This window comes from Patiria miniata, unplaced genomic scaffold (assembly GCF_015706575.1).
Source record: "Patiria miniata isolate m_02_andy unplaced genomic scaffold, ASM1570657v1 HiC_scaffold_19, whole genome shotgun sequence".
NCBI lineage: Eukaryota > Metazoa > Echinodermata > Asteroidea > Valvatida > Asterinidae > Patiria > Patiria miniata.
This window is the reverse complement of record NW_024037057.1, coordinates 4955203-4979517: the sequence shown is the minus strand read 5'-3', so window position 1 is coordinate 4979517 and position 24315 is coordinate 4955203. Positions and strand designations below refer to the sequence as shown.

The window sequence follows — 24315 nt, the reverse complement described above, 5'->3', positions numbered from 1 at the left end:
AGTCAAGACAGAAGTTATGATAGTCATGAAGACATTCACGACGGAAGTCATGATGGAAGTCAATGAAGTTATTGAAGTCAGGAAGAAGTCAAAAAGGAAGTCTTGAAGGCATTTGGGAAGAGGCCAGGGAAGGACATAAGGAAGGAAAGGCAGATGGACGGAAGTGACCGACTCACCCGTGGAGAGTCCAGTGGTGTGATCTCTACTCGGTCCAGTCCAGGGTGTCCGGGTCAGTCCCTGCTGGGCTTGCCAGTCCAACTCGTCGTTCACCAGCTGCGTCCAGTCGCAGATGGTGCCCTCAAAGTCGCAGGTGTGGTAGGCACCTTGAGGTGAATTGATAAAAAAGCCAGGTGAAACCAAAACAATGGTCCCTCCACAACTGTCAATCAAACAATGCACATTTTATCAAGTAGATCACCACTATCAGTCAGGTGACTACAATAGCTCGGTCAAACTCAGTCACAAGCACTGTGAGAAATACGCACAAACCAAAGGTGGGCATAGTAATTTCGGCGCATGAACAGGATTTTAAACAAGAAAAGATGGCATACTTGCTTGTTCTATGCAAATGTTTGCTACGCGTGAATTTTTAACTGCCTTCAGGGACATTATGCAATACTTTGATGCCCAATTAAAGCCTTTTACTTTATTTTCTTCCAAGCAAAATTTGAATATCTGCTACACTGACTTGTTCAAATGTTTGGCAAGTCTTGAACTTGGAATTTGCCAGACTGAAGGCACCATCGCCATTTCACAAGATGTGCACAGCACGTAATGTCTGCTTTAAAAAAGCAGGATCCTGGCCAAAATCCATATTTTATAACGTTGCTGGATACTGGTTTTCAACTAATTTTTGCGCAACGTGAATTTTGCTATAACATTTTTCAGTTAATCAGCTGAATAAGCTTGGTTAGAAAAATAAACTGTGGCCTGATCAGCACAGTTCAATTCCTTGGGGCTACTGTTAAAAGTGGAGAAACTTGCTAACCTCTGAAAATATCTGCTTGATCTACTACAACCCTTGTGCTAGTTTGGGGCTTTTTTCTTTTCCAGCTTGATACGTAAATCTGTTTAGCGCTTTTGTTCGGCTTATAGCAGCTTTGCGTTTTTTAAAAAATTTTACTCACTGCACGTCGTGACATCCTCGTCTGTCAGATCCCCGCAGTCGTCTGTCAAGTCGCAGACGCGATTCTGATCCACGCAGTTCAGGCGGCCGCACTGCATCTGATCCGAGCCACAGCTACCCGAGATTGGAGCTGGTTGAAAAAGGTTCAAAGGTTATTATTAAGTAAGTCCTCAATGGTTTGCATCTCCGTTCAAATTTACACTTGGATGGAGATATTTAATGATATATTCTTTGTATATTACCCGGGAAACCGCAACCGATGAAGGCGATGTCGTCAAAAGCGATATCTCCAAGGACAGTGAAAGATCTGGTGGCCTCAAAGACGATCTGAAATGGGAACGGAACTGGATCAGACCGGTGCAATCCATGTCAAGACATGTACAACACACCTAAATAGCTAAACCAGATCTAGCCAGTTCATACTAGATGGAATTGGATGTCAACATTACGTAAATCTCCCATTTGAGCTAGACCCGAGTTTGCCTATGACAAACTCAGGTCGTACCTACCGATTTCAGATTAAGCAGCTTTCAACGCGATCTCTCTTATCTGATCAAGAGTTAACGAGCCGTGAACAGGTGGTGTATGGTGCCTCTGCCTGTGAGCTTACTGACAAAAAATATCTACCAAAGTCTACTAGGTTCTTGTTTATAATGTAAAGTATTTGGAAAAGTGTCAAAAGTTATTATGTGAGCAACTTTGAATCATAAAAATCGATCAAATATATCTCGAGATATCAAATAAGAAACAGTCCGACTTCAGCCATGCTCTTCAAGGCACACACACTGCAAGTAGTCCCGGCTACCAGATGTGCATGCCATAATTGATAGGCCAATTACCTCAGCTCATGGTCACTGGCCCTGGGGAAGTGGGTGCCAGGGTAAGTGTTTATCTTATAATTACTTTACTGATAACAGCTGATAAGAGTCACAGTGAAATCGGTAGGTACAGTTCAGGGGTTTTGGCAAATGGGAGTTTCACGTAATGAGGTAACTTATCTAACCAGTGAAACCAGATCAAACCACTACATGCCAGATGGAACTACCGTAGAAGTCAAGGCAATAAACAAGCTGAAACCAGATCTATAACCAGTTCAAACCAGATCAAACTGGTGGTATCCAACCACAATCCAGCCAAACTTACTGTGAAGGGGTTGAAGACTCGACCGATGCCGTACTGCATGAGGTTCCACTGGTCCCCTTGGTCTTGGTCCAAGTACACCAGCATGGTCCGCGTAACACCAGTGATGAGATCAACCTGAAGTGAGCCCATGTCTGCCAAAAACAAAACAAAAAAGGGCAACTGACTTGGTGTATTATAATCAATTTAACAGTTAAAAAAAGAAATTGACTGCCTGGGGTTTGAACCTGTGACCTTCCGATTACTGGTCCAATGCTGTACCAACTGAGCTATCCAGCCCTATGTTGGCAGTTCCCCATCATGTCAATGTCTTTGCTAGAAGGGCGCTAGTCAGAAGCCATATACCCGTATATGCCACGCAGCTAGGGATCACGCCCAAAGTCATGATGCTGGCAGCATTAACAATGCTGAAAATCTAGGAAATAGTCAATTTCTTGGTACAAATGTTAACATTACTTGGAAAAAGTGTTAATCCTTTTTCTTTGTACCGCCCGAAAGCGCCCTGTAGCACCCAAAACTGCTCGAGCACTCTATGGGCCAAAAAACAAAACAAAAAGTAAAGAAGACGAACCTGTGTTCACAGGAAAGGAGTGCCCATCTCTTTTTTTTTGCGATGGGGCCAGATTCATATGCTGCTGTGGGGGGATCGCCACACCTCCTCCACAACGAGTCCTTTACCTTCCCAGCATTGAATAATGCCGGTACCCATTTAACACCTGGGTTGAGTGGAGTAATTGAGGTAAAGCGCCCTACTCAAGGGCACAACACACATAGCCATGGCGGGGCTCCAACCCACAACCTCACGATCATTAATCCTGTGCTCCACTGTAAGACCACAGGTGCCCATGGTGGCAAAATTCATCACTGTCAAAAAGCTAGTGGGGGCGGGCAGGGTATATACACCCCTAGCTTGGCCCATCTATGTCCAACATCTACTCCAGGACGTACCTTGGCCGTACATGTGATACCAGAACCTCATCAGACAGGTGGAGGAAGCGTCGTACATCATCGGCGACTCCAGATTGGCCTGGCTGAAGCTGGACCCGGAGTTGGCGTTCACAAACATGTAGTGACCTGGATCGGAGAAACAAACAAAGAAACACATAAATGGAAGACAATCAATAGAATCATGTTAATATCAAACGCAAGACACAGCATCTGCCAACTCTTGGCACAAACAAAACAACGTCTGTCACCGTGCCCGACGCAAGTGCAGCTGATGATTTCAAAGAACGGCTGTCTTCAAGTGGAATATTGTGGTTCAGTGTGGCTCTGGAAGGGCGGCCTGAAACGGTTGCGCTTTTGAAGACAAAATCCAAAGATCGTTTAAAACTCAAAATCCAAAGATCGTTTAAAACCCAGCCTGTTGAAGTTTCAGCTCAGTGGATATTACACTTTTCCAGCAAACAGTAAAAACCACGCACAACCTTTTGATCCAGAACACCATTTCATCGATAACACTCTTTTACAGACAAAATCCAAAGATCGCTTAAAACTCAAAATCCAAAGATCGTTTAAATCCCAGCCTGTTGAAGTTTCAGCTCAGTGGATATTAAACTTTTCCAGCAAACAGTAAAAACCATGCACAACCTTTTGATCCAGAACACAATTTCATCGATAACACTCTATTACAGACAAAATCCAAAGATCGCTTAAAATTCAAAATCCAAAGATCGTTTAAAACCCAACCTGTTGAAGGATTAAGCTCAGTGGATATTACACTTTTCCAGCAAACAGTGAAAAACCATGCACAACCTTTTAGATCCAGAACACGATCTCATCGATAACACTCTGAATTTCCCAACATTTGTCAATTGACTGATGATTGAAAATCACCTACATTTCTTGACTTCTTCTGAGTGACAGCAAGCCAGACAGAATCATTTCACGGGTTACTTAGTACCAGTAAAATATTAATTCATGTAAGCCTTTTGATGGTAATTTGGTAGGTTACTTTTGGGATGAATGTAAATGATGCTACAATGCCTTTAACCCCTTAAGGACGGGGTGTAATGGGGACATTCCTCCACACATAGAGCAAGTGGCCCGCATGACTGCACAGCCTTTGTGTGGTAGCAGGACTGCACAAAAGCAGCAGCTGTGGAACTACCCACTAGCCGTGTGCCACGGCATACCACAGCTGGCAACTGCATTCCAATGAGGATTAGCGGCCGCGGCCATGACCGCTTCCCGTACGCTTGGGGTTAAGCAATTGTTTGTTTGTTTTTTTTACCTGCGGCAGTGTTAAAGGTGTGGTCCGTGGAGGGGCCGGTGTTGGCGGAGGGTGTGGCCCCGGTGCCGATCTCCCACTTGTAGGATCCAATACTGGTGTCGGACCAGCCACAGGCCCCGCTCTCAAACTGGCAAGTTCCTAAAAAAAAAATAGGGAGAAAAAAACTCGCTATGCTTTCTCATCGCACCACATTGTAATTTAGATTTTTGCCCCGGCACATTGATTATTTCTGTCCCTTTTTTAATTTGTTTTTTTATTTTTTGTCCTTTTTTCTCATAATTTTATTCTATTTGCTTAAATTAGACATGAATTTGTGTTGTGTTTACACATACCACATGCATTTCACAAACATCTGCAGACAAGAACAAATGCTATCATACAGCGATTTTTTGGGGGTTCATTTTAACCCCAAATCATGCTTGGTTTTCACCTAAACTGCTCAAGTAATTGCACAGATTTTCTTTTTTCTTTTTTTTCCTTCTTTTTCTCTCTGTTTTACTTTATTGCTTATTATTTGTCCATCCCAGCTCAAATGGCGCTGACATCTAAAAACAGAATAAAAAACCCGCTTTATAGGCTGCAGCTCTGCAAGACGCAGTGACGGCATGATGACGTCATGATGACATCATCAGGTGTATGCAAACAAGCAGAATACATTGCAACTTCTAAGTACGCATTTTTGAAACCGAATATCGTGTCTAATTTCTTTACACTGACTTATACTCACCAACACATACTCCCGTTTCGAGGACTTGTTTCAAAAGAAAATTGCATGCTTTGTATTTTTTTAAATAAAAGGGTAAAAAAAAGAGGAAGGAATGTCGACACCAACCACAATTAGCCTCCTCTGAGTTATCCCCGCAATCGTCGACAAAGTTGCAAATCTGCTTCTTGTCCGTCAGGCACTTGCCGTTGGCGCACGTGAACTGGCAGGGCGGGGCCTGCGTGGGGGGCGTGCACAGCCCCTTGTACATCTGGACGTCGTCGATGGCGATGTCGCCTTGGTAACTGGAGCCCTTGATGGCTTGGAAGACAATCTGCAGGCGGAATTTGATTGGACACGAGCACAAACTCATGAATATTCAAATGATGCAAATATAATGTGATCAGTCAGCCATTCAGGCACAAATACCAACTCTCATGACGGAAGTCTATAGAGAACGTAAAATCAGGGGCTAATTTCATGGCGCTGCTAAGCACAAAAGTTTGCTAAGCGCAAAAAAGTCTGGCTTAATAAAGCAGGTTACTAGCCAAAACTCCACGTGATGTATATTGATTAGTATTCAGCTGTTGTTTGCTTAGCATGAAATCACATGGGATTTTGGTTGATAACCTGCTTTTATAAGCCAGACTTTTTTGTGCTAAGCAAATTTTTGTGCTTAGCAGCGCCGTGAAATTGGGCCCTGGTAACACGTATTATTAAACCAAATTTCTTGATTGCTCATGAGCACCTATCAAACAACTCGGAACAAAATGTTCCTTTGGCGAACGACAACATGTAGCCATGTTAAAAATGAAAAAAAAATGGTGGAAAGCCAGCCGAGTAATCGCAAAAAGTGAGCAACTCGGATTGGTCTATCATTGGAAAATTGGCATTCCTGACTGACCTCGTAGACGGTGGATGGTTGGGGCGCGTCCACCAAAGTATGCAGCCAGCTCGATCCCTGTTCGTTGGTCTCGCTCCATAGCTTTGTCCAGTAGTCTGGATGCAGGATGTTGGTCTGTTGCCAGACATTCAGTGTGCCTGGATGATGAAAAAAGAAAGAAAAACAATACCATAAGAAATAAACTTTCAAAGGCATGAGACAAATCAACTAAGACGGTACCGACTATACCAAATATTTGATCATTAATGTATACCATTTGAATATTTGAATATGCGACCGGCTCAGCTCGGGGAAATGGAATGCTCCACTAATCAGCTTGGGAGGCTAGTTTTACTATACCACTCCAGGCAGTCCATAGTTGCACACTATCTCCACCCAACTATATAATTTCCCTTCATGTGGTACCAGAAGCTTAGACATATCCTCCCACTTCATGGATAACCACGGGAGTCCCCGTGAGTCTAGTTTTACTATACCCTGCCAAGCAGTCAATAGTTGAATACTGTCTGTCTCTACCTATAGACACAAATCCTCCTGCACAAAGAATCACCTCGGGAGGCTAGTTTCACTATACCACTCCAAGCAGTCAATAGTTGAATGCTATCTCCACCTACCTATATGATCTCCCTTCATGTGGTACCAGAAGCTGAGACACATATCCTCTCCATGCACGGATCACTTTGTGAGACTAGTTTTGCTATACCACGCCAAGCAGTCAATAGTCGAATACTATCTCCACCTACCTATATGATTTCCCTTCATATGATACCAGAAGCTTAGACACATGTCCTCCCGCTTTGTATATCACATTGTGAGACTAATTTAAATACACCACTGCAAGCAGTCAATAGTTAAATACTATCTCCACCTACCTATATGATTTCCCTTCATGTGGTACCAGAAGCTGAGACACATGTCCTCACGCGGCAACGTCTCCGATTGCAGATAGGCAAAATCATCCTTTATGGAGGGACTAGAGGTCTCGATGTACATGTAGTACCCGTACTGGGTGCCGAGGGTGTGGTCGACGTCGGGGCCCGTGTTGAAGCTGGCCGTGTCGCCCTTGTTGCGAATCCAGTCCATGTCGTCGATGTCCAGGTTGGTGTACAGGCAGTAGTCGTCCTCGAAGTCGCAGCTGCCGGGCCGGTTGCACTGGGTTCCCGTCATGTCAATGTCGTCGATGGCGATGTCGCCTTGGGGACCGGAACCGGCGAGGCCTTCGTAGATGATCTAGACAAGGGAGGGAATTGGAAGATAAATTTTGTTTTTCTCTCGCCGAATGTTTTAAATCACAATCAACCATCAATGGTCTTAAGTGCATTTTTTCCCTGCTCTCATTAATAACCTTAATCCTAACCTTCCCAAATCCTCCCAAATCCTCTCTGCAAAATGGAGGGTTTTGCAGAATTGAGGCTATATGGCAAAAATGTGTGGCTGATTTTGGAGGAAGCACTGTGTCAAGGTCTTGAGCCGGACCGTGTGCTGTTTATGCTCAGCTGTGCATACATTTAGACCTAGATTATACTTGAAATCCTCCGCACTGCTCCAGGATGTCACTGGCTCTGCCTCAACATACTGACAGTGATTGCTGGTGGATTTTGCAGGATTGAGGCAGTGGTCACCCCTACACGGACCACTTTCAAGAAATAACGGAAGATTTGCACATTGGTCAAAATCTAGAGGTCAATATGCGGTTGTCTTGCATGATTAATGAGCAGATCGGCTAAAAAAAGCAACCTTATTTCCAGAGTGGCTGGGAATCCTGATAACAGTCTTACCCGGTAGGGATAGGCCGACTGGACAGATACTTCGCCGACCATCCAGTAGGCGAAGGCGTTGGAGTAACGGCCCCAGACCACGTTGCCCTTGTTCCCCTGGACCTCCACGTAGATTTTCAGCGCGTTGACGTTCACGCCGACCATGTAGTACCAGAACTTCATGCACGTGCCGAAGGTGGCCGGGTACTCCGGGGAGCGGATGCGCGCTACATCGCCGTACTGCTTGCCGGTCACGTCGATGAACATGTAGTGGCCTTTGAAATTTCAAACAACAAACAAAATTTATGTAGGACTCACTCCACTTAAACCAGATGTTTCTAGGCAGGGCCAGTAGGTTAACTGGTGCAATTTAACAAGGTAATTTTACCCGTAGAGGCTATTGTTTAACAGATTTTGAATTGTTTAACTGATTTAGAAATGTGTTTCAGTTTAAGAAATGCGCAACCAACAACTTTGGCAAGCAATTTCGGTTTTCACTTTTGTGACATCATGAACTTCAAATGGGCTCAATTTTGCCAGGGAAAGTCCGTTTTCAAAAGTTCAACCATCACTGTTTTCAAAAACCCACTTTCGGCTAGATGCCTAAAAGCCTTTCTCTTTACAAAACACACAATGATGCTTTCACTTTTCACATACAAATCACTTGGGTTGGTTCAACTTTTTAAGAAGGATTTAAAATTGTCAAAAAATTGGGGCAAGGGATCAGGTCTTTCCCGTCAGGGCCTGTCTCAATTCATATCCTGGACGAGCTATGGACAAGTTGCGGACACTGTATCGGGTATAAGCTGCAGGATTCTGAACAACTTCCCCGCAATCTTCCCGCAATGAAGTTATCAGTATTGGTGAGTCAAGCAGTTGCTAATGAAAATTTCCCCGGAACATGTCCGGGACAAATGCAGAGCTTCTTCCGGACAAAGTGAATGATTCTACCCGCAACTTGTCTGGAACTCGTCCCAGATATAAATTGAGGCGTGCCCTAAATAAAAAATACCCAACATTTTTGCGACAATGAATGCTATTCACTATATCCCTCCACCCAGAAACGACAATGTAAATATTGGACTTTTTGGCGGTAAAAATTGAAATAATTGAGCAAAAAATAAAAGGTCACAAAAATGGGATCAACTCCAACACTACTTTTAGCAGCTTAAAAAAAATCAAATTAACCCTGGGGTTGGCATCAGGCCTACCTTGGGCGCTCTGGTAGGTGTGGTCATTCGGCGGTCCCGTACCCGGTGTCGCCGTGGCGCCGGTTCCCATCGTCCAATCAAAGTCGTCCGTTTTGTCCTGGGCGAAGCCGCAATCGCCGTGCTCAAAATCACAAGTCACTGTTGGCGAAGGGAAAAACGTTGCGCACTTGAGGTTTGAAATTTGCCATTCGGCAAAGAGTTTGTAGTTATTTTACGTGACAATGAGCCCAACTGTCTAGTTTTAATACAAACCATGTGCGGGAGCTTGACACCATCGCAGTAAAAGCTTCTAATTCTGGTGGCCGTATTCCACTATAACTTAGAATGAACAATCGTCAGGCAACTTGCAAAAGGGGGGTTGGAGCTATTAACTAGGATTCCTAAAAATCCGAGGATTTCTTGCTAAACTGGCAAATGACATTTTGCAGTGGTGTACGTGTTCTACATAACCACTGAGGACCGACACACAATGGGAGAACAACAGATCCTTTCAGTCCTCGGGAGTTGGGTCTTTTGTTTGGTCCTCTGTAGTAAGTTTGTGTGCTTAGTCTATGGGAGAGTGTTATATTACAGGGACAAAGGGAAACACAAAGCATTGTCCTCGAGAGTATAGTAAAACAAGAGTGTGTGCTCACTGCTTGGTATGAATCATATTTTGATGGCTGTGGCTTATGGCCATGGCAAATGATGTATTATGGTTAATAGTCGTAGCCGCAGGAAATATTTTGACTTACTCATGACAGGGCAGGCGCCATTGTAGACCTCGAGGTCGTCCAGAGCAATGTCGCCCCTGTAGGAGTTGCCACGCACACCTTCAAATATGACCTAAAAACAAGAATAACAGGAATAAACATGTCTGGCACCCAATGTCAGACCACGGACGGATACTAATGCTAAAGGTACCTGACTAGGAAAAAAAAAATCCACACACAAAGCTGTAGACCTCAGAATGTTGGCACGCATGGTGTCCAAGTCTGGTACCCAATATCAGAACATGGGACACATGCTTATAGCAAAGCTACCCGACTATGCAAATAACCCACAAGGAAACCTTCAGTACCAAGTTTCAAGATGGCGTCCGAGTCTAGTATCCAATCTCATTCAATGGAAATTTAGGCCATGTCCAAATCGGAACATCTACTGACAGCGCAAGACAGTAGCTCTCGGCAGTAGCTTCGTATATAGCCGTAGCTTTAGCTGACTAGAAAAATGGTTGGCTAACTAGGAAAATGTAACCAATGACACACTACCGCAGACTTCATTAATTCTGATGAGGTGCCAAAGTCTGGCACCCAATCTCACACCCATGGGGAATATACTCACGGCGAAGTTTCCGCTGATGAAGACCTGACCCTGCTTCCACTCCGGCCCCTGGTCGCCCTTGCGCGTCCACTCCACTGTGTCCACTTTGTTCTCGCGCCGCAGCACGTTCAGCGAGTCGATGTTGGGGCCGAACATGTGGTGCCAGAAGCGCACGCACTTGCCCAGATTCGCCGAGACCATGTCCGGGGACATCATGTGGGCCTTGGCGCCGGTGGTCTGGCCCGTGGCTTCGATGTAGACGTAGTAGCCTGCGCGGTGGGGACAATTCGTGTTCACAGATTTGAATAAAGTACAGGGTGAGTAAAACAAAAGGAAACCCAAATGTCGGGACTATTGTTTTAGTGAAGTTCTGCATGTAGCACTTTCAAAATCTAGGATATGAAAGCCCATTTCATAAGCTTTTGTTTAGTACAAGAATCATTCAAATGACTCATGTACTTTTCAAGTTACGGAGTTTTAAACACAGCCGCCGTTTTGAGGTTCTGTCCACGGATCACAAAAAAGTTCAGTGTTCTCTCAGCAACACAAATAAAATCACATAATAGTTTTTGTTTTACTGAAAGAACACACACCATTTGTGCGCCCAGTTGTTGTATTACAAAACACTGAATTTGACCAATTAAACCATAAGTCCTGATTTGGGAATGAAATGAAGTCACGATTGTAGTAAAGTCGACTCTGATTGGCTGGTGCGCGGCTTGCATAAATCTGCATGTTTAGACATCAGACGTTATACAGGAGATTGACTCCCTGGATAACGGGCGATACTCAGACTTGTTCAAGCCCTGCTATTAAGTAAATTCCTTTGTTCAAGTTTAAAGCATTTTTTTTTTCTCTCCATCAGATCTTGTGATTATTTCAGAATACAGAGGCTGGTTTCGTACCGCTCGCTGTGCTGGTGGTGTGGTCAAACTCTGGCCCGGTTCCCTGTGACGACGTTGATCCTTGTCTCCGCGTCCACCTGAAATCTCCTGTGGTGGCGTGCTGCCACGTGCACCAGTCGTTCTCAAAGTTGCAATCGTACTGGCTGGGTGCTGGGGGAGGGGAGGGGGGGGGGGGGAAGTGGGAGGGTTAGAAAGTGCAAATGAGGAACTCGGAGTCAACAGCAAAAGACAAATCTGCTCTTTGTTTTTGTAATTCATTTTTTTTTCTTGCAAAATAATAATCACTGGTTCCTTTATTTCACCACTGATGAAATCTCATAACTGACTTGTAACTTGGACTCAGACTCGGACTCAACATTCGTGACTCATGTCTCGGACTCGAACATGACATTTGTGACTCGTGACTCGTGCCTTTTTCTGAATTTTATTAAGTGACTCATAACTGACTCGTACTCGATTCAGACTCAGACTCAACATTTGTGACTCATCATGTCTCGGACTCTGACATGACATTTGTGATTTGTGGCTCGTGCTCTTTTCTTGTATTTTATTAAGTGAGTCATAACTGACTCGTAACTCAGACTTTGACTCAACATTCGTGACTCATGTCTTGGACTCGAACATGACATTTCTGACTTGTGACTTGTGCTTTTTTTATCTCGTACTTTATTAAGTGACTCATAACTGACTCGTAACTCAGACTCTGACTCTGACTCAACATTCGTGACTCAGTCATGTCTGGGACTCGAACATATCATTTGTGACTCATGACTCGCACTTGTTTCTTCAATTTTAAAAAGTGATTCCTAAATGAATTGCAACTCAGACTCAGACTCAAATTCAACATTCGTGACTCATGTCTAAAATGACATTTGTGACTCATGACTCGTGTTTTACTTGAATTTTTTAAGTGACTCATAACTCGGACTAAGACTTAGACTCGGACTCGACGATGGGGGTTCATGACTAGAACTCGAACAAGTGACTCGTGACTCACACTCAGACTCACGACAAGGGACTCAAGGTTTTGGGACTCGACCACAAGTCTTGGTGCAAAGTTACCGTGAGTGGGTGGTCCGGGCGTAGTGGGCGGCAGTGTCGGGGCAAAGATGCACGGCGTCGATTCGATATCAATGTCGTCAAGAGCTATGTCCCCTTGCCAGCTGTTTTTGTATGTGGCTTCCAATAACACCTGCAGAAAATTAGCCGGTGACATATAGTTCAAATTTCTGCATCTGGGACTAGCTTACAGATGAGTCTCGTTATTAAAGGGAATATACATCATTTGCTTTTGCTGTAATTTTCAGAAATGGATGGAATTGGGGGGTTGGAAATATATAGCAAATATAGTTACACTGACTTTTTTTAGGTTTTGGGTTCGAAAATGCTATAAAAACCAAGAAAAATGATCATTTTCCTGTAGTCTGGTTCCCTGACTCCATTTAAGAAGAAACGGAGCAGTTTACATACATTGGGGAATTGTAAGGTCAGGGAACCAGTCTAGCTGGCTCGTACCCGTTCATAGGTTTGTAATCGATTGCAAACAAGTGCGATGGTCAATTGGGGCCAGTATTTGAAAAAAAGCCAGTTTTTTCCAACGCTGATCGGCCGATCAGCATTGGAAATTGATACAATAATACCACTTTTCTTGAAAATGACAGTATACCAGGTGCCATGATTTTACAGGATGCTTTACACTGTCATTCACTAACAGTCCAGCAAGGTATTTCAAAATGATTTGGTAGTTTTATTTTTGATGTTTGCAAATGTTGCATTTTCCCTTTAACAAACAACATTTGCAAAACACCGAGAAACAGAACTACCAAATTATTATGAAATACCTTACAGGACTGTACGTGAATAACTGTCTCAAGCATCCTGTGAAATCATGGCACCTGGTGTGCTGTCATTTTCAAGAAAAGTGGAATTTTTGTATCAATTTCCAACGACGGTCGGCTGAATGCAAATAAATCTGCAGCCTCTTCGTGTGAGCTTAAGGCATACGGTGGCGGTGCGTCACAGTGGCGGTCTCCTCTAGCTCTCTCTTTAATTGTTACCGTTGCAGGAGGGGGGGGGGGGGGGGTCTTGTGCACGGAGGCCCTAGTTCCCTGGTACCCACATACCTGGTACTCCACATCGGCAGGCAGCTGGATTTGCTTGAACTGCCAGACGTTGCCCTGGTTGCCGCTCAGCGACCACACGGATTGCTGGGAATTCTTGTTGTCGTCGGTGTAAACCGTCAAGGTGCCGATACCTATTAAACCAATCAAAAAATGGAAGCATTAGAGATCGATGCAATAGGTCTTATTCCTGAGTATAGAGGGCACTGTCACGACAAAGTAATGGGGGTATATACAGACATATTCAAAGGGTAGTTAACGTTAACTTACAGTTCAAAGGGTATATTTTTACCATCTTTTATTAAGGTAAGAAAATGTGTGCTTGGCTGGTTTTAAACACTATGTTTAAGACCGGTTTGGAGTCTAAATGCTCATAATGACCTGAGCCTGAGAAAATGGCCTTTAAAGTTTCAAGTTTTGCATTTCTGAATATGGGTATGCAAATCATTTTTTTCTTAAAATAACCCCTTTATTTAATTTTTTTTTTATACTTTCCTTTAACACACGTGTGTACACAAATCAAATATTACAAATATCAATAAATCGGAAAATCGGGGTTTTGGTTTTTATACATTTTTCTCTACCACGGCCTATGCATTTCGGAAGACACTCTTCAACCTTTTGTATTAATAACCCTGCAATTGATTTTAAAAATGGTTTATGGATTTAGTCTGTCACCGTACCGTTGCCATACATGTGATACCACAGTGAGAAGCAGGAACCCGTCGAGACGATCGGCATGTGCTGACTCTTCAGGACGGCCTTGTCGTTGTTCTTCATCCCGGAGAAGGACGTCTCAAAGTAAATGTAGAAGCCTGGGCAAAAAGAACGAACCACATTTACATAAAAATAACAAGACAGCAAAATTACATGAAGCAATTATAAAAACTGTAGGATTGATAACAGCTTTGGATGTTGGAAAGATGATAACAAAAGTCAGAAGATATACAGTGAAAATTATGATTGTCAATTACAATTCAATTAATAGTAAATCAGCAGTCAATCAGCAGTCAATCCACACTTAATCACCAGTCAATCAGCAGTCAATTACCAGTCAATCTTCAGTCAATTACTAGTCAATCTGCAGTCAATCTGCAGTCAATTACTAGTCAATCTGCAGTCAATCACCAGTCAATCTGCAGTCAATTACTAGTCAATCAGCAGTCAATCTGCAGTCAATCACTAGTCAATCACTAGTCAATCAGTAGTAAATCACAAGTCAATCAAAATTCAATCAGTAGTCAATCGCAAGTCAATCACAAATCAATAACAAGTCAATCACAAGTCAATCACCAGTCAATCACAAGTCAATCACCAGTCAATCACAAGTCAATCACAAGTCAATCACATGCCAATAACAAGTCAATCACAAGTCAATAACAAGTCAATCACCAGTCAATCGTCAATCACTAGTCAATCACAAGACAATCAGTAGTAAATCACAAGTCAATCAAAATTCAATCAGTAGTCAATCGCAAGTCAATCACAAATCAATCACAAGTCAATCACAAGTCAGTCACAAGTCAGTCACAAGTCAATCACAAGTCAATCACAAGTCAATCACGAGTCCATCACAAGTCAATCACAAGTCAATCACAAATCAACCACAAGTCAATCAGTAGTCAATCACAAATCAATCACAAGTCAATCACAAGTCAATCACAAGTCAATCACAAGTCAATCACAAGTCAATCACAAGTCAATCACCAGTCAATCACAAGTCTATCACAAGTCAATCACAAGTCAATCACAAGTCAATCACAAGTCAATCACCAGTCCATCACAAGTCAATCACAAATCAGACACTATAGTCGATATCCCTCACAGAAACTCACCGCTGTCAGAGTTGGTGGTGTGGTCTGTGGTCGGACCCGTGTACAGGCTCAGTGTTGCTCCTTTGGTCCGGAGCCAGTCCCACTGGTCGCCCGAGTCGGCGTTGGTCCATCCGCACAAATCGCGCTCAAAGTCACAGAATCCTGAAAAGGTGAAAAGTTGGAAGGGATACCGGAAATGAAACGAGATTTTCCACTCCTTTCTGACAAAAAGTACAGTTGTTGTAAATATTGAGTTCGATGGTTAGCAGAACAAGAAAATATTGTTGAACAAAATATTCTGTATTGTCCTTGTACCTGTTTTCGAGGCATCAAGTTTTTGAGGTTTGTCCTACACAACCAGTTGATTTGTTGTGTGTGCGGTACGTGATCCACCGCCAGCCCCAAAATTTGGAAATCAAAGGCTATGTCGGTGTTTTTCTCTCTCTTTAAAGAAATCCTTACACCCTGGAAAACCGGTACATCGAGGATACTAAGAGACTAGTGGAGAACCAGTCACAGGCAATAAACCTTGCATAACATTTTGGCTGGTAACCCAATTTGCTATAAAGCAAATACTCTCTTTTGCTTAGCAGACTTCTATTCTAAGCAAGATTACTCACCGGCGCGAGGACAGGCTCCCGTGGTCAGCAGGATGTCGTCGATGGCGATGTCGCCCTGCCAGTTCTTGCCCCGGACCCCTTCCACGATGATCCGATAGTCGTGGGAAGCACTGAAAGTGAGTTGGGTGAAACGCCACTCGTCGCCTTGGTTGCCTGCAATAGAATACAAATACAGCATGGTTTGAGGGGAAGTAGTGGGAATGACTGGTCCTGAGGTGCAGGGGAGGGAGGTAGTCAAGCTGACCTACACCGAGGGACCAGTAAATCCAACTATTTTCCAGAAATAAACCATGAGGTACTTGTTTTACTACACCTCATAAATATTTAGTAGCCTCACTGTCTTTTTAGTAGCCTCACTGCCTTGTCGATAACGGCCTTTGTAGATTTTGCAGCTTTATTCAGCACGATTCAAGTTCTTCGTCACAGTACATGAAATAGTCTGGTGCCAACACTCTAAGGCGAGGTGTCATAAATAAATTAACCGTTCGAACGTGTGCGCACGCTAGGAACGGGGCCTTTTGTTACATCTACCTCCCGTTCGCACGCGTGCTCACGGCATCCCGTTCCGAACGCGTTCTTATACAACAAAAGGCCAGTCGCGGTCTGTGCACACACGAAGAGCTCATCGGCACTAAAAGTATCCGACAAACTTTCTCGTCGCTACAGGCTAGCCCGTACAGTACAGGGGGGACGTATAAAAATACGGGCACCTTGAACGGGGAAAGCAGTCCTTTGCAAACTTTACTATCAGTATGTAAAAACCTTGAATATTCGATTTATAATTCGCTGATCGTGTGTACAAGGCCAGTTTATAACATCAGTCAGCAAACTTCTTACAATGTTTAATAATATAACCTAGACCATACATATTTTTTCGCCCCGCCCAGCGGCAGACAACGATATTTAAGGATAAAAAGGTATAAATCTTATCAAACTCCTCATACCTGCTCGTGCTGTCTAAACTCTGAAATGTTTTTTTTATTTAATGCTTGCTCCGATATCGGGTTTTCAAACTCCAAATCTGATTTAAATTCCAAACCAAAACAGATTTTTTTTTCTGTTCAAGTATATACACATAGTTGTTCTTCGCATCTTTGTTGTGCTGCTCCCGTTCTCGCACGCAAAGGAACGGTTGATTAACATAACAATACCCCCTCAGTGAAGCTTGCCCAAGCACGATCTACGGAACGCGTTCTAAAAGCCGTTCGGCACGGGAAGGAACGGATGCCATTCAGAACGGGAAGGAACGCGTGCGCACGCGTGCGAACGGTTAATTTATTTATGACGCCTCGCCTAATGTGACGTGAAAAGTATGTCCTGTCCATTGGGCTCTCAACATTAGACAAAACAGCGCCCTCTCTTGTTTGTGCACAGAGCCCATAGGGGTGCAGGCCAGTAAATCAGTCCGAAATTGCCTACGCCGGCCAAATCGCAATTTGCATGTCCTCACAATCTTCAGTATTTGAGCATACTGTGGGCCATGAACTTGAGGGTTTGTAAAAAATATGGGTGGAAGCCGTGCACAGGACTGTGAGCTTGTAGTTCCGTTCAATTTGGATGAAATTGGGGCCCTAAAAGTGCTCTATTTTGCAATGGAGTGTAGGCATCGTTTTTTAAAATGGCGATGCGCTTCAGGACTTTTTTAAGGGTGATCATCTTCGGATGGAAATTTCTCATAAAAGTCATCAGTTGACCCCCCGAAAATTGGAAAGAAAATGAAAGATGATGAAATAAGCTTTAATTTGATGTGGGTCTCGAACACCTTGGAGTGTTGTAAGTATTTTTCCTGAATATCTGAAGCGGGAGCATTTATCATTGGGGTCTATGGACATTTTTTTTACCGTTCTGCAACCATAGGTTAATAATATACACCTGTAGTATTACCTCCCTTTTGTTGCAAAAGTTTCAAGACCTAAATCTAAAAGTTTCAACATCTAAATGTCTCTTTACCGGAGAGAGACATCACGCTCGTCTTGACGTTGGTGACGGTGTCCAAGCCGTAGACGTTAAACTGGCCGATGTCGCTGCCGTACATGTGGTACCACATGTGAAGACACTCGCCATACGTGTCGTCAAAGACCGGGCTGAGGAGGCGGGCCGTATCGCCTGGCTGCTTGGGGAGGGACGTCTCCAGGTAGACGTAGTAACCTGAAAGGGGAGATAGGAAGAGAGGAAAAAACTTGACTAGAGTTGAAACTGAACCCGGAACCACCAGACTACTGCACCGGTGTTCTACTAACTTGAGTACACTGATGGAGCGTCATGGCCTAGCAATTAAGAGCACCGAGCCGGACTCGTGCTCTGGTGTTTCAGAGGCAGCAGAATGTGGGTTGGAGCCCGGGTCTGGACACTTGTGCCCTTAAGCAAGGCACTTAACCATTATTGCTTCGTCCTTCGGATAGGGCGAAAAGCCGTAGGTTCCGTGTGTTTTGTAATGCAATGCACGTAAAACTACCCAGTACCACTTATCGCTGAGAGAAGGGGTTTGCCCCGGTGTTTCTGGCCTCCCGTTTAACTCCCCTGCGGAGTATTTAGGAGAAGAACCAACCAAGTACCAAGCCCTGTATCAGAGCGTTAAAATGATGATGACTTTTTGAGGAAATTATGATAATTCCTCTTTTCTCGAAAATGACAGCGTACCAGATGCAAAGATTTTACAAGGATGCATGATCCTATTATTTACTAACAACCTAGTAGGATATTTCATAATATTCTGGCAGTTTCATTTTTGAATGTTTGCAAATGGCGTCTATTACCAGAAGGGGATTGGAACCTGCAACCTTTACAACACTTTACTGGTGCTCTACCATCGGAGTCCCGGACAGTTAGGCTTCATATTGGTTGTCGACTTCGATAGGGGAACAGTGAACAGGCACTAAGGCCACCGGTCTCAATATCTGTGGTACTCAAGTTGATTACAGGGTGCTTGTGTCCCTGGGCCAGACACCTTACCGCAACCGCTTCAACTCTCCATCCAGGAGTAACACGGTACCAGTGAGAGCATTGATAGGACTTGGCAGTAAGAATATTGCAACCTGACGCCACTTTTTTCTTTGTATGTCATCTCAATAGAGATCCATCATTGCAAAAATTTTGAAAAAGACGTGAATTTGGGACTGGGAAACATTTCTAATTTTGTTAGGAAATATTTAGAAATTTTTTTTGACTCTCCGTAGACTTTGTACACAACTGCTGAAGTGGCGTCAGGATACTACATTCTTTCCGGTTTGGCTTTGAGTGGCCCCATGTCGTCAGTGCTGTAAAGTCTTCAAGAAATCTGTTGCTGATAATTTATAAGCCTGCCGATCAGGGGTAATCAAAGCAGCGCTTTCATTTGGAGCATCACTCACCAGTGCTGGTTCCCGTGGAGTGATCGCGCGTCGGACCGGTGCCTGACGAGGGCGTGCCACCAAAGTCGCGCTGCCACTCGTAGTCGGCCGTGGAGTCGTGGGCCCAGCCGCAGAGATCAATCTCAAAATCGCAGACACCTAAATTAAAAGCAAAAAAGAAAATTACCAATTAAATTTTATCACCTTATATCTGATTCATAAATATCTGAGACAGCTTACCCATTCCGATTGGTCGAGAGCTCTGCGCAGTGTGCAATATTTTACTGGCTGTTTAAAACCCCTATATCACATGGGGGTTTTAAACAGCCAGTAAAATATTGCACACTGCGCAGAGTGCTCCAGTTTCTATAAGGAAATAGTTAGCACTACGTGCCAAGGTACATACCATAGAGCATTCCATTCCACTCAGCTACGCGGACTACTCCTACTCAAAGCAGTCAATATTTGTATAATATAAAATAACATGAAAGAGATAGCTCCAGCCAAGGACGGATCGGGGGGGGGGGGGGGGAGTGTTTTTTTACAGGGGGCCATGCCCCCCCCCCCCAAAAAAAAAACCAAACACAATATTTTTTGAGTGACGTCGCAATAAAGGCAGGCACTGCGTACACCACCATCTTTTTCTCAAAACCAATTTGCTTAAAGTGGTCAGAAATTGCCTCAGATCGCACCACGGAGCATCTAGAATCAAAACAATTTTCAGGGCCCTTGAGCGGGCGCCCAACCCCACGCTCCAATTTTTTGGACCCACTTTTTAGGGGACAACAATTTTTGTTGGCCCCCCCCCCCCCACAAGAAATTGTGTACTGGATCCGCCCTTGGCTCCAGCACTTATTTACTCCAACAATAACGCTAGCTTACTCGAGTCCACGCAGGGTTTCGTGTCCAGAGAGACGTCGTCAATAGCTATGTCCCCCCAATAAGACGATCCCACTACTGCCTCAAACACCACCTAGTAAAATAAAAAACAAAGAAAGAAATACGTTTAAAATATGTTCAGGCAGATATGGAAGGATGTATGATACAAGGAAGAGATTATAAACCTTTGCGGCTTACCGACCACAGCGTGTCCGCCTTGATCTCCTTCTGTCCCCGGAGCCACTGGTTCCCTTGCGTGCCGTACTTGGTGAACATCAGCTGGTCCTTCTGCTGGTCGTCGCGCAGGTAGACGTTCAGCCGGTCCACGTGGGGGCCGTACATGTGGTACCAGAACTGCAGGCAGCGTCCCGTGGTCGGGTTCTGGCCCGGGGTGTTGATGCGGGCTTTGTCGCCTTGGGTCTGCGGGAAGGACGCCTCCAGGTAGATGTAGTATCCTTTGGAGAGAGCGGAGAACGGAACTCTAAACTTACAAAACCCTAATCACCTGATAGTGCTTGTGTTCTTGGGCAAGACACTTTACTACAATTGCCCCTCAACACTCAGGAGTATAAGTGGGATGGCTCCAAATAGATGTACCATCCTTTGGAGAGTGCGGCGAATAGAACTCTAACTTACAAAACCCTAATTGCCTGATTGTTCTTGTGTTCATGGGCAAGACACTTTACTACAATTGACCCTCAACACTCAGGAGTATAAGTGGGATGCCTCCGAATAGATGTACCATCCTTTGGAGAGTGCGGCGAAAAGAACTCTTACTCACAAAACCCTAATTACCTGATTGTTCTTGTGTTCATGGGCAAGACACTTTACTACACTTGCCTCTCTCCACCCAGGAGTATAAATGGGACGCCTACAGGTAGATATACCATCCTTTGCAGAGAGTGGAGAACAGAAGTCTAACTAGAACCCAGATAACCTGATGGTGCCTGTGTTCTTGGGCAAGACACTTTACTACAATTACCTCTCTCCGCCCAGGAGTATAAATTGGATGCCTACAGGTAGATATACCATCCTTTGCAGAGAGTGGAGAACAGGAATCTAACTAAAACCCAGATAACCTGATGGTGCTTGTGTTCTTGGGCAAGACACTTTACTACAATTGCCTCTCTCCACCCAGGTGTATAAGTGGGACGCCTTCGATAGATATACCATCCTTTGGAGAGAGCGGCGAATAGAACTCTAATTTTCAAAACCCTAATCACCTGATAGTGCTTGTGTTCTTGAGCAAGACACTTGACTACAATTGCCTCTCTCCACCCAGGAATATAAATGGGTACCTGTGAAGGTTGAGACCAGATTGTGCAGATCTCAAGCTGCTGCAGCATAAAATATTTTCATGGCCTGATGAACAGGGGTAATAATTGTTAAGCACTCTAAGACCTCTGGCATAAAACAGCTGGATTCGAACCCCTGACCCATTGATCATGAGTCTCAGACTCTAACCACTGGGCCACACTTCACATCTTGCACAGCATAGCAGTATTAAACCAAATGTAATACCATCACAATTTGACCCCTGAAATATGAGAATAAATTATTTAAAACTACCTGTGCCCGTGGTGTGGTCGTGGGACGGTCCCGTGTACGTACTACCGGTGGAACCAATATGCCTCGTCCAATCCAAGTTGTCGTCCTTCATCTGAACATAGCCGCAGATATCGGTCTCAAAGGTGCAATCCATCACTTAAAAGAAAAACAAAATATTGAAGTGCATTTTTGGGGTAATACGTGGACGCCTTCGCTGCTGGCCTGAACGTGAGCTGTTTTGTTTAGAATCCATTTTCCATTGCCAAGAACAGAAATTGGTTAACTGCGGAAAATAACACAGACCTTACATCTTAAGGGTTTGTTGGTTTGTTTACAATCTACATCTTTAAGGGTCTGTTTGTTTGTCATCTAAATCTTTATGGGTCTGTTTGTCATTAATATCTTCACTGGTCTATTTGCTTGTTGTCTAAACCTATTGAGGGTCTGTTTGTCATCTACATCTTTACAGGTCTGTTTGTTTGTCAACTACATCTTTAAGGGTCTGTTTGTTTGTCATCTATGTACATCTTCAAAGGTCTTTTTTTTTCTACATCTTCGGATGTGTCTGTTTGTCATCTACATCTTTACTGGTCTGTTTGTTTGTCATCTGCATCTTTACTGACCTGTTTGTTTGTCATCTGCATCTCAACGAGTCTGTTTGTTTGTTGCCTACTTTTTAAGGGTTTGTTTGTTTTGTTTGTTTTCTACATTTTTAAGGGTTTGATTGATTGTCGTCCGGAGACCACGGTGGGGCTTACATGGTGCTGGGGTGGAAGGTGACGGTAGACCGGCAAAGCAGGAAACTGGTTCTATGTCCACGTCGTCCAGGGCAATGTCACCCTGCCAGCCGTTGCACACTGCCTCAAAGACAACCTGTATTAAAAAAAATGGCAAAATCGAGTTTTCATCCTGTAGATTACGGTCATCAAAACCGAACAAAAAAATATGAGGGCAATTTGTGGAGTGTCATGGCCTAGCAGTTGAGAACACCGGACTCATGCTCTGGTGTTTCAGAGGCAACAGTGGCAGGGGTTCGAGCCCGCCGGGTGGACACTTGTGCCCTTGAGCAAGGCACCTAACCATTATCGCTTCGTCCTTCGGATGGGACGAAAAGCCGTAGGTCCCGTGAGTTGTGTAATCCAATGCATGTAAAAGAACCTTATCGCTAAGAGAAGGGGTTTGCCCCGGTGTTTCTGGTCTCCTGTATAAACTCCCACGCGGAGTATTTAGGAGATGAACCAACCAAGAACAACCAAGAACCACTGATTGTATTTATGCACACAACGAACCCAAGCACATTAAGAGATGCTTCAGGAAAAGTTTATGATCAACCACAGTGATGTAATTTGCCATTGAATGAAATTTTCTACATTTTCTGTTTTTTTTCCTTCAAATTTTCAAAGTAGTATTTCTAGGGACATACTTCATGGAACTGAGCACATGACTTTTGGTTTGAAACAGATTTGGGAGGGGGATAGGGGTTTGGTTTAAAGGAATGTTCAAAGTAAAATGGTTAGCTTAAAGATTTTTCTTGCCGATCATGCCATGCTGTCCCTAAACTAGGTTATGGTTAGAGTTGGGGTTAGGGTTGGGTTTTAGGGTTATATTAAAATAAACCTTACTCTAAAGTCATTGTTATTTTTTCTTCAAATAAACCACACAGGGAAACAAACTATGTGAATTATAACAATTGAAAAGTTGAACAAAGAAATTGACGGGAGCGGGGCTTGAACCTGTGACCTTCAGATTACCGTTCCGGTGCTCTAACCAACTCAGCCATTCAGCCCTACGTTGGCGGTTACCCGATTAGACAATGTCTTTGTTCAGAGCACCGGAACGGTAATCCGGAGGTCGCAGGTTCAAGCCCCGCTCCAGTCAATTTCTTTGTCCAACTTTTCTAAAGTCGTTGTTGTTAGCGTGATGTGTGTCTCTTCAGCCACTGGTTGTTTTGGCTGGGTAAGGGTTCTGATTGGGGTTGGGGTAGGGGTTGGGACTGGGTTGGGGTTAGGAATCAGGATAATCTTGGAGTTTTGGTAGGGGCTGGGTGGAATTTTGAAGCACATCTTACCCTGAAGTCGTTGTCGCTGGACATATCATGCTGTCCCTGCAGCCACTGGTCACCCTGGTCACCGGTGATGGTCATCTGCTGGGTAGTGAAGCCGGCATCGTCCAGATAATGCACATTCAATTCACCAGAGTCTACGTGATCAAATCAATTAAAATCAATCAAACCAATCAAACCAATCAAATCAGCAATATCAGCCAAATGCGCCAATCCAAATCCAAATCCAAATTCAAACAAAATCAATCAAACCAATCAAACCAATCAAATCAGCAATATCAGCCAAATGCACAAACCCCAACCCCAAACCCAAACCCCAAACCCAAACCCAAATCCAAATCCAAACCCAAATCCAAACCCAAACCCATACAATCCAAACCCAAACCCCAAACCCAAACCCCAAACCCAAACCCAAATCCAAACCCAAACCCAAACTCCAAACCCAAACTCCAAACCCAAACCCCAACCCAAACCCAAATCCAAATCCAAATCCAAATCCAAACCCAAACCCAAACCCAAACTCCAAACCCAAACTCCAAACCCAAACTCCAAACCCAAACCCCAACCCAAACTCCAAACCCAAATCCAAACCCAAACCCAAACCCAAACCCAAACTCCAAACCCAAACTCCAAACCCAAACTCCAAACCCAAACCCCAACCC

General features: G+C 44.0%; 1 protein-coding gene across 1 annotated transcript in view; it reads right to left on the bottom strand.

Moving 5' to 3' along the window:
* LOC119726055 (MAM and LDL-receptor class A domain-containing protein 1-like) overlaps positions 1-24315 on the bottom strand; it is a 196551-nt gene that overhangs the window by 63867 nt on the left and 108369 nt on the right. Inside the window, exons 87-112 of the mRNA XM_038197672.1 lie at positions 23660-23790; positions 22350-22464; positions 21613-21747; positions 20242-20498; positions 20047-20137; positions 19186-19323; positions 17786-17983; positions 15836-15988; positions 15237-15377; positions 14085-14216; positions 13405-13535; positions 12344-12473; positions 11282-11431; positions 10398-10645; positions 9809-9899; positions 9075-9212; positions 7885-8138; positions 6979-7336; positions 6107-6243; positions 5332-5536; positions 4500-4637; positions 3215-3340; positions 2270-2400; positions 1369-1453; positions 1128-1256; positions 177-323 (exon numbers count right to left, since the gene is read on the bottom strand). Coding sequence (XP_038053600.1) covers positions 177-323; positions 1128-1256; positions 1369-1453; positions 2270-2400; positions 3215-3340; positions 4500-4637; positions 5332-5536; positions 6107-6243; positions 6979-7336; positions 7885-8138; positions 9075-9212; positions 9809-9899; positions 10398-10645; positions 11282-11431; positions 12344-12473; positions 13405-13535; positions 14085-14216; positions 15237-15377; positions 15836-15988; positions 17786-17983; positions 19186-19323; positions 20047-20137; positions 20242-20498; positions 21613-21747; positions 22350-22464; positions 23660-23790 — 4089 coding nt within the window. The remainder of the gene's footprint in view (positions 1-176; positions 324-1127; positions 1257-1368; positions 1454-2269; positions 2401-3214; positions 3341-4499; positions 4638-5331; positions 5537-6106; positions 6244-6978; positions 7337-7884; positions 8139-9074; positions 9213-9808; positions 9900-10397; positions 10646-11281; positions 11432-12343; positions 12474-13404; positions 13536-14084; positions 14217-15236; positions 15378-15835; positions 15989-17785; positions 17984-19185; positions 19324-20046; positions 20138-20241; positions 20499-21612; positions 21748-22349; positions 22465-23659; positions 23791-24315) is intronic.